Consider the following 18,042-nt stretch of genomic DNA (forward strand, 5'->3'; position numbering starts at 1 on the left):
GTCTTGTTTTGATGCTCTTTTTTGTATGAAAAGGTTGGCAATGACAAGAAACAAAACTTTCATATACAACTTAATTTATTTATTCCTAATTCTCACAACCAGAGCATGCAGAACCATGCTGCCACGAGCCAAATGCGCTAAAAAGTCAGAGTTCGTTTCAAGTTAGTTCAGACATGGCATTTCATTCATATACAAATGGATTGCAGAGGAACAGATTGCATATCAAACTAACAATCGATTCAACATTTAGTACAATTAAAACGTTCTTGTCGTTCAGTGATCTTCCTTCTTTGGAAAAAAAAAAAAAAAGAAATAGACCAATGCATGGGCATTTCTGTGTGGACAAGCAGAATGGAACCTTCCTAGAGCTGAAAGGAAGTGCTCATCACATCATAATACCAAAGACAGTACAGATAATACCTTTCGGTTCCAGGCTCTGAAATGTGCTCTTGAGCACAAGCACAGCTACAGCATTAGAAGACTTGAGAAGTGCCACATAACATGGCTTCCCTGTGGCTACCTGAACCCTAACACATATTCTACCATCAAAACATTGATTGTGCTTGTATTTTTCATTTTTTTTTTCATTGTGGTTGTAAATGGCAGGCTTACTTCTATCAACTTCCACTATGCTTTTATGTAGATCATCATTTCTGGCCTAGTACCATTACACCTACACAACAGCAGACCAGACAGCATAATGTCTGGCTATTTTACTCTCATAATCCTCCCTTTCCTCATGTATCCCAGTGTTTGCCACAGTTCTGGCAGCTGGCCTCTGTCATATAGAGGTATGAGCTGACGGCCTCCCTCAGACCTTCGCTCACTAGAGAGTCCTCTGAATCCACTCTGGCCTTATTGAAGATCATTGAACTAGAAAGACAGAGGCATATGGCATGTGATTTACTTTGAACTACCATCAGAATGCATCATCTTACAATGTGTATACAGTGCAATTGATTGCATAGACAAATCATCACATTTCATTTCATATTGAAAAACAGTGAAATAAATAGTGTGTAGGTCACTTTGGACACAAAATATGATAGATGGAAGATTTAGGAATGTGCCCCACCTGTCTACGTCATTCCAGTTGAGTGTGGGCCTCCTGATAGCTTTGGGATACGGTCTGGTGGTCAGGGTACTTTTGTTTGAGCCTTGGATGATGCAAGGCTCCCTCAGTAAACAGCACAACCCATCTGCTGACTCTGTGGATAGACACGTTTCCAAATGTTTAAAACATTCTGTAGCCAAAAAACTCCTTATGATTGACAAGAGTGTGCAAGCTGTCGTCAAGGCAAAGGGTGGCTACTATGAAGAATCTCAAATATAAAATATATTTGATTTGTTTAACACTTGTTTGGTTACTGCATGATTCCATATGTGTTATTTCATAGTTTTGATGTCTTCACTATTATTCTACAATGTAGAAAATAGTAAAAATAAAGGAAAACCCTTGATTGAGTAGGTGTGTCCAAACTTTGACTGTTAGTGTATTTTTCATGTGTAAACCCCCATGTTAAACACCAATGGCATTCACTGTTGATGGTTTATATTTAGGATAATGTTTTACAGCTTTGTCTATATATATATATATATATATATATTTTTTTTTTTTCTTTCTTTTTAAATCATCTTCATGTATTATTTTATATACTGTATATTACATGTGATGAGGCCGCAGAGAGCCAGAGATAATTAAGACACCTGTGATAATCTGAAGTACCCAAAAGGCCACTAGATGTCATCTGATTAAAAACATGTTGTTAGTGTACTGTTACACTTTGAAGGTTTCCAGTAATGTAACCTCCCCTTGCAACCCTAGTGAACAGATCGCTACAGTAGTACCATACAGTCCGCCCTATTTGCATACTAGAGTATGAACTGTGCTACATTTAATACTAATGCATTTGAGCCTGTTGATGGGCTTGTACCCACCAGAGTAGTGTTCCACTAATTGGCCCAGGGAGTAGAAGGTGAGGCTGGGGGAGATGTAGAACCAGCCGTTTTGGAGGTGACAGATGCGGTAGTGTTTCACTGTGGCCAGATATGAATCCATCTTCACAAGGACTGAGAGGGAGTAGGTTTCTGTGAGTAAAAATAACACCGGACTCTTGTCACGCTACAGTCAAGAAAAAGTGCACACAATAGTTATTGTGCTTATATCAACTTTTTTTTTTAGATAACTCATGGGAACATTTAAAAAAACTTTACATAACATTCACTATAATTAATTTAATGAAATGAGCGTAAAGCCATGAACATCACCTAACCTGTGTTTGTCTGACTCTCTCGGATCAGGAAAGCCCCTGTGTGATTGTGTGGCAGCAGCAGCAGCTCCTCTGCATTCAACCTGCTGATGCCATTATACTGCCACCTGATTAGAGCGGGATGAGAAAGTTAAAATATTGACTATCAGAAGAAGAAGAATATACAATGAAACTCCCACTACTAGGAAACTACAGTAGTAATTTCCTACGGTTGTAGGCCTACACACTAAGAAAATAGGGTTCTTGGGAAGGGTGATGGTGCTATGTGGAACCATAATGAACCCCTTGAGCCATTCAATGGTTCTTTGTGATTCACAAAAGTAATTTTCTTCTCTTTTAGTGATAAATAAAATGAAGGGGCGGGAGCTCATTAGAATAAGTGGTTTGCTCACAGCTCTCTTTGTACAACCGTGTGTTTGTCATTCCAGTTGATCTAATCTGTTGTGTTATGCCATTACACGTTATACATGACTATGGCCAGTGACGGTGTCTTGTGAAAGACTTACATATGGCCTTGAGTGTGAATTGAGAACGGTAGAATACAATTCATCAAATGGCCACCGGGCTATTTACATTGACCCCCTCCCCATTTGTTTTGTACACTGCTGCTCCTCGCTGTTTATTATCTATGCATAGTCACTTCACCCCTACCCCCATGTACAAATTACCTTGACTAACCTGTACCCCTGCACATTGACTCGGTACAGCTTGCTATTGTTATTTTATTGTGTTACTTTTGATTATTTTTTTACTTGAGTTTATTTGGTAAACATTTTCTTAGCTCTTGAACTGCACTGTTGGGTAAGGGCTTGTAAGTAAGCATTTCACAGTAATGTCTACACTTGAACCCTGTATGGTTCTTCAAAATGATCTACAAAGAAACTTTGAGATTGAGAAAGGTTCTTTATAGAACCATTCTCCATAAAGGTTCTAAAAATAACCATTAGAAAGGGTTCTATATAGCCCCAAAAGGGATTGTAACCATAATGGAAACCTTATTTTGGTGCTATATAGAACCAGAGAAAATTTTCATTTATAGCACCATACAGGTCCAATTTAGAACCTTATGAGCATGGTTCTTTATATAACCTTAAAAAATGCAATATATAGATATACAGTGGGGCAAAAAAGTATTTAGTCAGCCACCAATCGTGCAAGTTGTCCCACTTAAAAAGATGAGAGAGGCCTGTAATTGTCATCATAGGTACACTTCAACTATGACAGACAAAATGAGAAAAAAAATCCAGAAAATCACATTGTAGGATTTTTAATTAATTTATTTGCAAATTATGGTGGAAAATACTGTCAAAGGACACCAGAAACAAAATTGTAGACCTGCACCAGGCTGGGAAGACTGAATCTGCAATAGGTAAGCAGCTTGGTTTGAAGAAATCAACTCTGGGAGCAATTATGGGGCTCCACGCAATATCTCACCCCGTGGGGTCAAAATGATCACAAGAACGGTGAGCAAAAATCCCAGAACCACACGGGGGGACCTAGTGCATGACCTGCAGAGAGCTGGGACCAAAGTAACAAAGCCTACCATCAGTAACACATTACGCCGCCAGGGACTCAAATCCTGCAGTGCCAGACGTGTCCCCCTGCTTAAGCCAGTACATGTCCAAGCCCGTCTGAAGTTTGCTAGAGAGCATTTGGATGATCCAGAAGAAGATTGGGAGAATGTCATATGGTCAGATGAAACCAAAATAGAACTTTTTGGTAAAAACTCAACTCGTCGTGTTTGGAGGAAAAAGAATGCTGAGTTGCATCCAAAGAACACCATACCTACTGTGAAGCATGGGGGTGGAAACATCATGCTTTGGGGCTGTTTTCTGCAAAGGGACCAGGACGACTGATCCGTGTAAAGGAAAGAATGAATGGGGCCATGTTTCGTGAGATTTTGAGTGAAAACCTCCTTCCATCAGCAAGGGCATTGAAGATGAAACGTGGCTGGGTCTTTCAGCATGACAATGATCCCCAACACACCGCCCGGGCAACGAAGAAGTGGCTTCGTAAGAAGCATTTCAAGGTCCTGGAGTGGCCTAGCCAGTCTCCAGATCTCAACCCCATAGAAAATCTTTGGAGGGAGTTGAAAGTCCGTGTTGCCCAGCAACAGCCCCAAAACATCACTGCTCTAGAGGAGATCTGCATGGAGGAATGGGCCAAAATACCAGCAACAGTGTGTGAAAACCTTGTGAAGACTTACAGAAAACATTTGACCTCTGTCATTGCCAACAAAGGGTATATAACAAAGTATTGAGATAAACTTTTGTTATTGACCAAATACTTATTTTCCACCATAATTTGCAAATAAATTCATTAAAAATCCTACAATGTGATTTTCTGGATTTTTTTTCTCATTTTGTCTGTCATAGTTGAAGTGTACCTATGATGAACATTACAGGCCTCTCTCATCTTTTTAAGTGGGAGAACTTGCACAATTGGTGGCTGACTAAATACTTTTTTGCCCTATTGTATAGCGGCAAAAAGGGATCCGTTAATGTTACAAGAAAAATAACCCTTATTTGGCAAAATATAGAACCATTTGTTTTTAGTGTGTACATTACATTTTCACACTTCTCCGCACTGTTAGGAAACTCAACTGAAACTACAGCTGTAATCATACCCCACTGAGGGGGGATGATGATGTCATTGAGAGCGAGAGAACAAAATAACTCTGCCTACATACACTAGAAAGTCACAGTTCACCTACGCTGTTAGAAAAAAAGGTTACTCGGCTGTCCCCACCCTTTGAAGAACCCTTTTTGGTTCTAGGACCAGGAATAACTATTTTGGTTCCAGGTAGTACACTTTTCGATTCCATATAGAACCCTTTCCACAGTGGCTTCTACATGAAACCCCAAACAATTCTACATGGAACCAAAAAGTGTTCTGCTGCACTGTAAAAAGAAATCTAGTTATTTCAACTAAATATTCTTAAGTATTTTTATTGTTTACTCAACTTTTCAGTTAAAGTGTTACCTGAATTTAACATTTTTAGTTTTCCCAAATTTAGCTCCAACATGAGGAAACGTAGGAAAAAATTCAGTCAACTTTAAATGATGTGTTTGCTCAATTTGTCTCAAATGTTCCATCAACTCGAAATTATTGTTTTGGCATTTTACAAAGGAAAAGGCTGTGAAACTAGTCACACACAGTCCATGATTACATTCTGTATGTTCATTTATACAGTAATTGGCATTCAATATGACCTAATCTGGGATTTGAACTCACAACTTCTTGGTTCACAGGATTCCAATCTTCCTGCTACGCACCTGTATTGCTACTCTTTGCACTTCAAAGTAAATCTGAGCTCTGTTAAAAATACATTCAAGAAAAACTATTTATCATAGCGATTAAGGAGTAACATAAAAATAGAGAAATATGACCTACCAACATTAGATAACTACTCAATTTAAATAAGTTAATGATGAGAGAATAGTCAGATTAACTGATTATTGACACAGACATGGTGGCGTAGCAGGAAGGTTGCTGGATTGAATCCCTGAGTTGACAAGGTAATAATCTGTTGTTCTGCCCCTGATCAAGACAGTTAACCCACTGTTCCCTGGGCACCGAAGACGTGGATGTCGATTAAGACAGCCCCCCGCACCTCTCTGATTCAGAGGGGTTGGGTTAAATGTGGAAGACACATTTCAGTTGAAGGCGTTCAGTTGTACATCTGACTAGGTATCCCCTTTCCCCTTTAGTGTACACACAATCTCCCACCCTTAAGTGGAGTCCCCACCTCTCTCTCTTTCCTATTGATGAATTCCAATACCCACTCTCTCATGACATCCACTCATCGTAAACAGCTGTGACAGTCAGAAATAAAAAGTGAGAGCAAGTAGTAGTTATCTTACCTGTTAATTACTTTGGCAGTGTAGTTGCTGGGGATATAACTCTCATTGCCTGTCGTTGTGGATCGCACCACCCAAAAATCCCCATCGCTGCAATTAAAGAGATCAGTGTTTTCAAACAAATTACCACATACACTACATGTACAGCTCCATGCAGGTATATCACTTACTCTAATAACACCGTGAGCCTCTCCCCTATATGGATGCTGGATTCCAAGGGACCTTGGGAGGGGATGTCATAGAGGGATACCACCATGGGCCTGTTATCGTCTAAAAAAAGAAGAATGTTTTTTAATAGTTGCAATCAGCATTCAGGCTGGCTGGAGGATTCTTTCAGATTGAGTTAACAAATCAATAATTCAAATGACCTATGGAAGAAGCTGGTGTTTAGTCTTACCTGACATTGCAGGTTCAGTTGGATTCTTCAGAGTTGGCATATTGGACCATACTTTGATCGGGCAAGTCCCCATGACCAGCTGCTTCTCTAGCTGTATGTCTGGATGGCTCCTTAGGCTGAGAGAGAGAGAGGAGTGTACTGTCATCTATCTTCTTTTATCATTCGGGTTACATAAACAAGATGACACAGGGACAGAATTAACCACAACAAGAAACCATCATTTCCTCAATAATCTGACAAGTTTCCATTCAAAAATGATTATGACGAGCCTTGTACGTAGTCCTTATGATCTAAACACTGACTCTGACAAAATAAAGCGTTCAGGTACACTTTACAATACACAGGCCTTATAAAAGTATAACTACCAGTGGAATAACTTTTCATTAGTGTAAATGCAATAAAAAGTGCTTCCATGGTACTGTATGTTAATGAGTTCTAAAGTAAAACTGAAACTTACTCACCTTATTGAATTGGTGTTTAACTGTTGGATAATTATGGTGGGTCACCACACACAGCTGTCTATATCCTCCTCTGTGTAGCTGATATACACTCAGCAAAAACCAGTGCTGCAACTAAGATCATGAGTGTTATGTGTCCTGTCTTCAGTGTCTGCCTGAACACTGTACATTCAAATGTATGTGTACGTGTATGTGTGCGTGAGAGTGTGGGATCAACACCCTGTCCTATCACAATCCGTGAGAAAGAGAAGGTGTCTCCCTCTGCTCCGTTTCCTGGGAGAGTACTCTATCTACACAACTGTGGCTGAGGGGGTAGATAGATGAGGACTCAAGACAGAGGCCCACTCGATGAGGACAGGTTTTTATGTCTCTAGTAGCTTTCTGTGATGCCAAAGTTCCTCACATCCTGACACAAAACAGTGTGTATCGAGGGGTTAACATCATTTTTCATGTCCTTAAAATCGCATTTCTGCAGAAGTGTATAGTATGCACAAAAACATGAGATAAAAATTCTGCTTAAATGACATTCTACTTTTCTAGGCTAATGTAATCTATCAGCAATCAGCATCAGAGCTTTGAGTCATGAATACACCACAAGAATGTATACGCCTACCGAAAATACCATAACCAGCTGGGAGGACTTAGTGTGTCAGATTTACAGTAATATGTATACGCTTCTCTGAAAACAAGTTGCAGATTCAAATGAAGTAGAGGAATGTTACATCCTGTAATGTTATGATGCATTTGATCAGTGTTTTTTCCACAGCACTCTAAATATGTTATTATTCTATACTGTAATGGGTAGGATATGTACAGTGGGGCCCGAAATTAGTGACACCCTTGCTAAAGATGAGCAATAATTACTATATAAAATATATAATTCTAATACTGAGATATATCGTATGCTCAACATCTTTCGGAAATTCTATTATTTTAATCTAATGCATTTGCTCAGAGAAAGAGATTTTGTTCAACAAGTCATATTGATTTAATAATGATTGGCACCCCTATTGGCACCCCTGACAACATCAAGTGTGTGATTCTACAAACTTGTTGCATGCATTTGCAGTTAGTTTTGGTTGTGTTTCAGATTATTTTGTGCCCAATAGAAATTAGTAGTAAATAATGCTTTGTGTCATTTGGGAGTCACTTTATTGTAAATAAGAATATAATATGTTTCTGAACACTTATACATTAATGAGGATGCTACCATGATTATAGATAATCCTGAATGAATCATGAATAATGATGAGTGAGAAAGTTACGGAGGGTCAAAGATCATACCCCCAAGACATGCACACCTCCCCTGTTATTGTTAATGGTGCAGTGAGGCTCCTCAGAGGAGGAAGGGGAGGACCATCCTCCTCAGTGAAATTTCATAAAAATTAAAATAGTGAAACATTTAACTATACTAAATATATTAATGTCACCAAATAATTCATTAAAACAAACTGTTTTGCAATAAAGGTCTACAGTAACTTCAACAGCACGGTCGGGGGTAGCACCATGGTGTAGCTGGAGGACAGCTAGCTTCCGTTCTCCTCTGGCTACATTGACTTCAATACAAAACCTAGGAAACTCATAGGCCTCAACCCCTTCCATAGACATGCATGGTAATTATGACCACTTCTGGAGGACGTGGTCAAAGATTTTTCAGTATGAACTGACATATTGTCCATCCGATCATACGATTAGGATCAGAGAATTAACCTAGTGTGTTGTATTGGGGTTGTGCCACAGAGCATTATGGGGGTTGAGAGGCTTGGTGGCATTGTTGAATAGAGATTGAGAGAGAAAAGTGTCGCAAACGCCATTATATCAAAGTAGAAGAAGATAGTAAAGAGTGATAGTTGAGAATTTTGGGGATATTATTCAACTCAAATTTTAAAAATTAATTACAGGAGACAGGGAGGTATATTATGAATTGTTTTCTTGGTTTCAGAACTTTATTTCTGTGTCCAGTTAGCAGTGGTGTAAAGTAGTTCAGTAAAATACTTTAATGTACTACTTAAATCGTTTCCTTTGGGTATCTGTACTTTAATTTACTATTTATATTTCTGACAACTTTTACTTTTTACTTCACTTACATTTCTAAAGAAAATAATCTACTTTTTAATCCATACATTTTCCCTGACACCCAAAAGTACTCGTAACATTTTGACCCGTTTAGCAGGACAGGAAAATGGTGCAATTCATGCACTTATCAACAGAACATCCCAGGTCATCCCTACTGCCTCTGATCTGGCGGACTCACTCAACACAAATGCTTCATTTGTGAATTATGTCTGAGTGTTGGAGTGTGCCCCTGACTATTTGTAAAAAAAGACAAAAAAAGGAACATGGTGCTGTCTGGTTGCCTAATATTTTGTATTTTAATTTTATTTATTTCACCTTTATTTAACCAGGTAGGCTAGTTGAGAACAAGTTCTCATTTGCAACTGCGACCTGGCCAAGATAAAGCATAACAATTCGACACATACAACAACACAGAGTTACACATGGAATAAACAAAACATAGTCAATAATACAGTAGAACAAAATAAGAAAAAAAAGTCTATATACAGCATGTGCAAATGAGGTAAGATAAGGGAGTTAAGGCAATACATAGGCCATGGTGGCGAAGTAATTACAATATAGCAATTAAACACTGGAATGGTAGATGTGCAGAAGATGACTGTGCAAGTAGAGATACTGGGGTGCAAAGGAGCAAGATAAATAAATAAATACTGTATGGGGATGAGGTAGGTAGATAGATGGGCTGTTTACAGATGGGCAATGTACAGGTGCAGTGATCTGTGAGCTGCTCTGACAGCTGGTGCTTAAAGCTAGTGAGGGAGATATGAGTCTTCAGCTTCAGAGATTTTTGCAGTTCGTTCCAGTCATTGGCAGCAGAGAACTGGAAGGAAAGACGACCAAAGGAGGGATTGGCTTTGGGGCTGGACCAGTGAGATATACCTGCTGGAGCGCGTGCTACGAGTGGGTGCTGCTATGGTGACCAGTGAGCTGAGAGAAGGCGGGGCTTTATCTAGCAAAGACTTATAGATAACCTGTAGCCAGTTGGTTTGGCGACGAGTATGAAGCGAGGGCCAACCAACGAGAGCGTACATGTCGCAATGGTGGGTAGTGTATGGGGCTTTGGTGACAAAACGGACAGCACTGTGATAGACTGCATCCAGTTTGTTGAGTAGAGTGTTGGAGGCTATTTTATAGATGACATCACCGAAGTCGGGGATCAGTAGGATGGTCAGTTTTACGAGGGTATGTTTGGAAGCATGAGTGAAGGATGCTTTCTAGCCAATTCTAGATTTAATTTTGGATTGGAGATGCTTAATGTGAGTCTGGAAGGAGAGTTTACAGTCTAACCAGACACCTAGGTATTTGTAGTTGTCCACGTATTCTAAGTCAGAGCCGTCCAGAGTAGTAATGCTGGACGGGCGAGCAGGTGCGGGCAGTGATAGGTTGAATAGCATGCATTTTGTTTTACTTGCGTTTAAGAGCAGTTGGAGGCCACGGAAGGAGAGTTGTATGGCATTGAAGCTCATCTGGAGGTTAGCTAACACAGTGTCCAAATAGGGGCCAGAAGCATACAGAATGGTGTCGTCTGCATAGAGGTGTACCAGAGAATCCCCAGCAGCAAGAGCAACATCATTGATTTATACAGAGAAGAGAGTCGGCCGGAGGATTGAACCCTGTGGCACCCCCATAGAGACTGCCAGAGGTACGGACAACAGGCCCTCTGATTTGACACACTGAACTCTATCAGAGAAGTAGTTGGTGAACCAGGCGAGGCAATCATTTGAGAAACCAAGGCTGTCGAGTCTGCCAATAAGAATGTGTTGATTGACAGAGTCGAAAGCCTTGGCCAGGTCGATGAATATGGCTGCACAGTAATGTCTCTTATCGATGGCAGTTATGATATCGTTTAGGACCTTGAGCGTGGCTGAGGTGCCAATATAAGGAATTTGAAATCATTAGTACTTTTACCTTTGACACTGAAGTATAGCTTAGCAATTACATTTACTTTTGATACTTAAGTATATTTAAAACCAAATACTTTTATACTTTTACTCAAGTAGTATTTACTGGTTGACTTTCCCTTTTACTTGAGTCATTTTCTATGAAGGTATCTTTACTTTTACTTGAGTATGACAATCATGTAATGGACCAAGATCTGCGTATTCAAACTACACAACACAACGAGAAAGTAAGCGGTTTATCGACACCACTGCATTTTTGGTTATGCAAGAATGAGCTTTTAGAGGACAACAAAGAGAGGGAAAGTTCCATTAACATGGGCAACTACATGGAGCTTGCAGAGGTAGTTGCACGTTATGATGCGTTACTTTCTAAACATATGGAACTTTCTGTCTTTTCTGGTATCATTCAGAATATGATAGCTTCCATCGCATCATCCATGAAAAGTGAGAGTACAAGAGAGGTGGACTCAGGATGTAAGGCACACCTACTGTACAAGTCTCGGATAGCATGGAGGTACAAAAGCCTGGACAGCATGCGATTCCTTGAGTTGTTAGATGGTAGTTAATTTGATTAATTCAAGACAAAACAGAAGTATGTCACCTGTTTTAATCTGAAATGCAGATTATTTTTCTTAACCCTTTGCTAGTATTAGATTGAGTGTTATCGTGGAAACACAAGATATAAACAAAGAAAATGAACTGTATTTCATCTTCTAGCTTTATTTAGTAGTACAGTAGTATAAATGAGTTGAATCAGCAGACAGTGGGAAGCACCACTGACCCTCAGTGAAGACTGAACACATTTCCACATCATAACAGGCTGAAGTTGTTATTCATTGTCTATGTCTACTCAAGAGATGAGTCAACAGACTAAAAAAACTACAAAAGTGTAAAACAGAAAACGATGACATCAATTACAAAGAAAAATCATTTTTAAAACAAACAGATGAAAGGAACATTTAATCTACACAACCACATTGGCCCACAGTTCTTTCCTATTGCCTTTCTTTATGCTTTTCCATATTCCTCCTAAAAAGCAAGTATAATGTCCTAGTCCAACCAAAATACAGTGCATTCATTCTGTGAATTGGGCCACTATATATTTGTTAATGTGTTTTTTTTGTCACATACACCTGGGAAAAGAACACAATGCAGAGAAATGTATTGAAAATCATGAATATTTTGTTTTGTACCCAGCTTGAGTGATCATTCTACAGTGTGAATGGAGTGACTCGGCAGAACAGAGCAATGCAGCAAGGTACAGTACAGTATATCACACATCTACACTTTGCCACACAATCAAAGGAGGCGTGTGTTCACAGTTCACAACGTAAAAAATATCAATTAAAAAAGTGGTCTAAATATGTGCAATGAATGTCGGTATTTAGTGTAATTGTGTTCTAGATAAGAGGAATAGAGAAGGACTGAGGAGGGAGTGTGTGTTTGGGCTACAGTGGATGTGAGAGATGGGACTCTTCAACCCCTCCTGTGACGCAGGAACCAATCCTCTACACACAGACACATGGTGAACCAAATAAATAAAATACGTGAAAGGCAATAATGGGAAAAACTAAATAAGAGGAGGGACATATAGTAATTGAATCTGGAAGAGTAAGTCTCCAGATTCACTTTGCACAAGGAGACATGCACACGTATCAAATGAAAGGTGGGGGATCGTACCATCTCTAGACCCTTTGCGTATACAGTATATGTATATCTGACTCATTCTTTATTTTGTCCCCTCCGCTTGTGACTGGAAGTTTGACATGTATACAGTATAATATTTAATATGCATTTGTATATATATTCTCATATTAATCACACAATTCATCACATAACCCCCTGGGATTGAGTAATTTAGGAGCAGGGTTGGAGAGAGAGACAGGGAGACATAAGTTACTGGAGGAGGATAGGGGCACCACTGAGGGCTGCTACCCAGTGTGGAGTGAGGAAGAGATAGGGAGGTTTAGCAGGAGACCTCCATGGTCTGGGGCCCAGGCTGGTTGTCCAGACCCCCGGTGGTGTTGGCTCCCTCCAGCAGGTTGTTGATGTTGCGGCTGCGGCTGCTGTCCATGGAGGTGATGCTGGTAGAGGAGGTGGTGCGGGATCGGGCCAGACGAGTCATTCCAGCCGTGGGCACTACGACACAACACAGGAGTGTTAACATGCCAGTCAAAATGTAGAGCACTTCATGCAATGCAGGAAGCATTATGACGTGTTCCCTCTGTTTGGGAATTACATTAATAAATCATACAAATACTGAAGATATTCACCATGCAGACAAATCTGAGGAAATAAAGGCACCGATAAAATAAAGAAAAAGCTTAAATACAGTATGCAAGCCAAAGATGCTGACAAGAATGCCTTGCAATTAAGGCAATGCAATACGAGCATAAAGCACAGAAAAAACATATAAATGAAGGCAAAATTAAGAAAAACATATCAAACTTAGGGCAGTCAGAAGCAGATCGATGCTTACAGGAGCAACATAACCACCTAACAAAATGTCAAAGTATGCAGACAGTTCTCCACTTAATTGAACAATACAGATGACTGAAAAAACCAATATGTCATTACTTTCTGAGCATACCTTGACATTCATCTAATGTGTGTTAGGCTGAATGGAGACTGGTATGAGGCCAACTGGTCTACAACTGCTACAAAACCTGGTACCTGATTCGTTGCTCAGGTGACTGAGAAGAACGTAGGGAACTGTTAGCATTGATGGAGGGAGGAAAGGATTGAAAGAAGAAGAAAGGAGAACATATTGAAAGGGAGTAAGGTTCATGAAAGAGCAGGTAATGAATAGAAGTATTTTTTTAAGGGAAAGGCAACTGCTGTATACCACAGAGACAAAGGAAAGAAAATATGTGTTCTTCCTGGGTCTGATTCTATCTGGGGTAGGTAGGGTAGAGATAGCCCAAAGGGACAAAGCAGAATTACTCATACTAAGATGATGATGAAAGATAAACAGCATCTCGTCTCATTCATACTGTTATGTAAATATGTCGTCTTGAAAACGACTGTGAGACACGACTGTGAGAAACTGTAACCACAGAAAGGTGTTTGATGTCATGCTGAGTTGTTATTTCTATTCGGAATCCTTCTCTAAATGAGAAGAGGCTTTAATCAACTCTAATCTGGCTGTGACATTTCCTCTGCAGGGAGTGATTCTGTGCTCCCACTGAGGAAGGCTGGGGGAGGAAACAGAAGAGCCTACTACCATAGAAATACTGTGCTGGGGCCTCATTTATAAAACAGACTTACGATCAATTTTGATCTTAAGTATGACTTACGCAGAAAACCACGTATAAGTAGTTATTTATAAAACCTCACTTTGACGTGGAAATGATCTTATCTCTACGCAAAGTAGAGATAAGCTGCTGATGTCTTACCCGTTGTTGTCTTAGCTAGCTCTCCCAATCAACACGTGATTGCTTTACGCCTCGCTTTATGCCTCGCTTTATCTCTCTCTGTCAATATGCCTTGTATACTGTTGTTTAGGATAGTTATCATTGTTTTAGTTCACTGCGGAGCCCCTAGTCTCACTCAACATGGCTCAGATACCTCTTTTGTCCCACCTCCCACACATGCGGTGACCTCACCCAGCATAACTAGTGCGTCCAGAGATGCAACCTTTCTTATCGTCACTCAATGCCTAGGTTTACCTCCACTGTACCCGCACCCTACCATACCCGTCTGTACATTATGCCCTGAAACTATCCTACCACGCCCAGAAATCTGCTCCTTTTATTCTCTGTCCCCAATGTACTAGACGACCAGTTTTGATAGCCTTTAGCCGTACCCTCATCCTACTCCTCCTATGTTCCTCGGGTGATATGGAGGTTAACCCAGGCCCTGTGTGTCCCCATGCCCTCTCATTTGTTGACTTCTGCAATCGAAAAAGACTTAGTTTCATGCATGTTAACATCAGAAGCCTCTTCCCTAAGTTTGTTTTACTCACTGCTTTAGCTCACTCCGTCAATCCTGATGTCCTTGTCGTGTCTGAATCCTGGCTTAGGAAGGCCACCAATAATTCTGAGATTTTCATCCACAACTACATTTTCCGTCAAGGTAGAACTTCCAAAGGGGGAGGAGTTGCAATCTACTGCAAAGATAGCTTGCAAAGTTCTGTCTTACTTTCCAGGTCTATGCCCAAACAGTTCGAGTTTCTAATTTGAAAAATGAATCTCTCCAGAAACAAATCTCTCACTTTTTCTGCCTGTTATAGACCGCCCTCAGCTCCCAGCTGTGCCCTGGACACCATATGTGAATTGATTGCCCCCCCCCATCTATCTTCAGAGTTCGTACTGTTAGGTGACATAAACTGGGATATGCTTAACACCCCGGCAGTCCTACAATCTAAGCTAGATGCCCTCAATCTCACACAAATTATCAAGGAACCCACCAGGTACAACCCTAAATCTGTAAACATGGGCACCCTCATAGATATTATCCTGACCAACTTGCCCTACAAATACACCTCTGCTGATTTCAATCAGGATCTCAGCGATCACTGCCTCATCACTGTCAAACGCTCCCTAAAATACTTCAGCAAGCAGGCCTTTCTAATCGACCTGGTCCGGAAGGATATTGACCTCATCCTGTCAGTAAAGGATGCCTGGTTGCTCTTTAAAAGTGCTTTCCTCACCATCTTAAATAAGCATGCCCATTAAAAAAAATGTAGAACTAAGAACAGATATAGCCCTTGGTTCACCCCAGACTTGACTGCCCTTGACCAGCACAAAAACATCCTGTGGCATTCTGTATTAGCATCGAATATCCCTTGTGATATGCAACTTTTCAGTGACGTCAGGAACCAATATACGTAGTCAGTTAGGAAAGCTTAGGCTAGCTTTGCATCCTGTAGCACTAATTCCAAAAAGTTCTGGGACACTGTAAAGTCCATGGAGAATAAGAGCACCTTCTGCCAGCTGCCCACTGCACTGAGGCTAGGAAACACTGTCACCACCAATACATCCACGATAATCGAGAATTTCAAGAAGCATTTCTCTACGGCTGGCCATGTGTTCCTCCTGGCTACCACAACCCCGGCCAACAGCTCCGCACCCCCCACAGCTACTTGTCCAAGCCTCCCCAGCTTCTCCTTCATCCAAATCTAGATAGCAGATGTTCTGAAAGAGCTGCAAAACCTGGACCCGAACAAATCAGTTGGGCAAGACAATCTGGACACTCTCTTTCTAAAATGATCCGCCGCCATTGTTGCAACCCCTAACCCCTAGACCCAAACTGTTACAAGACCTATATCCATCCTGCCCTGCCTTTCTAATGTCTTTGAAAGCCAAGTTAACAAACAGATCACTGACCATTTAGAATTCCACCGTACCTTCTCCGCTGTGTAATCCGGTTACCGAGCTGGTTACAGGTACACCTCAGCCACGCTCAAGATACTAAACGATATCATAACCACCATCGATAAAAGACAGTACTGTACAGCCGTCTTCATCGACCTGGCCAAGGCTTTCGACTCTGTCAATCACCGCATTCTTATCGGCAGACTCAATGGCCTTGATTTCTCAAATGACTGCCTTGCCTGGTTCACCAACTACTTCTCAGATAAAGTTTAGTGTGTCAAATCGGAGGGCCTGTTGTCCGGACCTATGGCAGTCTCTATGGGGGTACCACAGGGTTCAATTCTTGGGCTCTTTTCTCTGTATATATCAATGATGTCGCTTTTGTTGCGGGTGATTCCCTGATCCACCACTACGTAGACAACACCATTCTATATACATCTGGCCCTTCTTTGGACACTGTGTTAACAAACCTCCAAACAAGCTTCAATGCCATACAACACTCCTTCAGTGGCCTCCAACTGCTATTAGACGCTAGTAAAACTAAATGCATGCTTTTCTACCGATCGCTGCCTACACCCGCCTGTCCGACTAGAATCACTACTCTGGAAACTGAATAGCAGTCTATCACAGTGCCATCCATTTTGTCCCCAAAGCCCCATATACCACCCACCACTGCGACCTGTATGCTCTCGTCAACTGGCCCTCGCTACATATTCGTCGCCAGACCCACTGGCTCCGGGTCATCTATAAGTCTCTGCTAGATAAAGCGCCGCATTATCTCAGCTCACTGGTCACCATAACAACACCCACCCGTAGCACGCGCTCCAGCAGGTATATCTCACTGGTCATCCCCAAAGCCAACACCTACTTTGGCCGCCTTTCCTTCCAGTTCTCTGCTGCCAATGACTGGAACAAATTGCAAAAATCACTGAAGTTGGAGACATATCTCCCTCACTAACTTTAAGCTTGAGCTATCTGAGCAGCTTACCAATCGCTGCAGCTGTACACGGCCCATCTGTAAATAGCCCATCCAATCTACCTACCTCATCCCCATATTGTTTTTATTAACTTTTTTGCTCTTTTGCACACCAGTATTTCTACTTGCACATCATCATTTGCACATCTATCACTCCAGTGTTAATTTGCTAAATTGTCATTTCTTCGCTACTTTGGCCTATTTATTGCCTTACCTCCTCACGCATTTGCACACACTGTATATAGACTTTTTCTATTGTGTTATTGACTGTACGCTTGTTTATTCCATGTGTAACTCTGTGTTGTTGTTTTTGACACACTGCTTTGCTTTATCTTGGCCAGGTCGCAGTTGTAAATGAGAACTTACCTGGTTAAATAAAGGTGAAATAAAAATGTGAAATAAAATGTTACAAGTTAAAAAAGTCTGGACTTGACCTAAGTTATTTTCCTGCTGGTTATGTATGGCTAATTGTTTTTCCCCTTGCAGTTTAAGGTCAGACCATTTCTTTTTCACACCAGCCACAGTTCTGTCTTGCTGCCCCATGTCGTTCACTGCAGCGGTGACACACTCCCAAGCTACCCGTTTGGCTTTGTTTGTCAACCCACTGTTTAGTCCACTGAATAATACGTGTTGCCTGTCTTCAATCTCCTCTACCATCGCCGTGATCTCATCTTTCAAAAAGTTAGCTTTTCTCTTTTGGTCCATGGCTATTCCTGACTAAACCATAATTTGTGCTAGCATTCTATAAGGGGAAATTGCTGATAGTAAGGCATGTTCAGGTGCTGTCAA

General features: G+C 40.9%; 2 protein-coding genes across 4 annotated transcripts in view; both read right to left on the minus strand.

The window, feature by feature from the left end:
• Positions 1 to 97: 97 nt before the first annotated feature.
• Positions 98 to 6,649, minus strand: LOC112262488 (src-like-adapter 2). Its single transcript, XM_042305640.1, has 7 exons — positions 6,528 to 6,649; positions 6,301 to 6,400; positions 6,134 to 6,220; positions 2,274 to 2,377; positions 1,939 to 2,088; positions 1,076 to 1,208; positions 98 to 873 (listed from the first exon to the last, which is right to left on the minus strand). The coding sequence occupies exons 1-7, from the start codon at positions 6,598 to 6,600 to the stop codon at positions 738 to 740; spliced, it is 783 nt and encodes a 260-aa protein (XP_042161574.1). The 5' UTR covers positions 6,601 to 6,649; the 3' UTR covers positions 98 to 737.
• A 5,013-nt stretch (positions 6,650 to 11,662) lies between these two features.
• Positions 11,663 to 18,042, minus strand: part of LOC112219744 (protein NDRG3) — a 49,872-nt gene continuing 43,492 nt past the window's right edge. For 2 of the 3 annotated variants that reach the window (XM_024381267.2, XM_024381279.2), the window contains 2 exons: positions 13,636 to 13,674; positions 11,663 to 13,101 (listed from right to left, as the gene is read on the minus strand). In XM_024381267.2, coding sequence (XP_024237035.1) covers positions 12,929 to 13,101; positions 13,636 to 13,674 — 212 coding nt within the window. In that variant the 3' untranslated portion in view covers positions 11,663 to 12,928. The remainder of the gene's footprint in view (positions 13,102 to 13,635; positions 13,675 to 18,042) is intronic. The other variant, XM_024381275.2, reaches the window with a different exon arrangement.

This window comes from Oncorhynchus tshawytscha, linkage group LG02, assembly GCF_018296145.1.
Source record: "Oncorhynchus tshawytscha isolate Ot180627B linkage group LG02, Otsh_v2.0, whole genome shotgun sequence".
Classification (NCBI taxonomy): domain Eukaryota; kingdom Metazoa; phylum Chordata; class Actinopteri; order Salmoniformes; family Salmonidae; genus Oncorhynchus; species Oncorhynchus tshawytscha.

Bases quoted from the DNA above. Each gene is read 5' to 3' on its own strand.
- LOC112262488 (XM_042305640.1), bottom strand. From the start codon at position 6,600: ATGGGGACTTGCCCGATCAAAGTATGGTCCAATATGCCAACTCTGAAG. The intron at 6,401-6,527 runs GTAAGACTAAAC...TTCTTTTTTTAG, and splicing joins AACTGAACCTGCAATGTCAG to ACGATAACAGGCCCATGGTG. The intron at 2,378-6,133 runs GTAAGATAACTA...CGCTCTAATCAG, and splicing joins ACTGCCAAAGTAATTAACAG to GTGGCAGTATAATGGCATCA.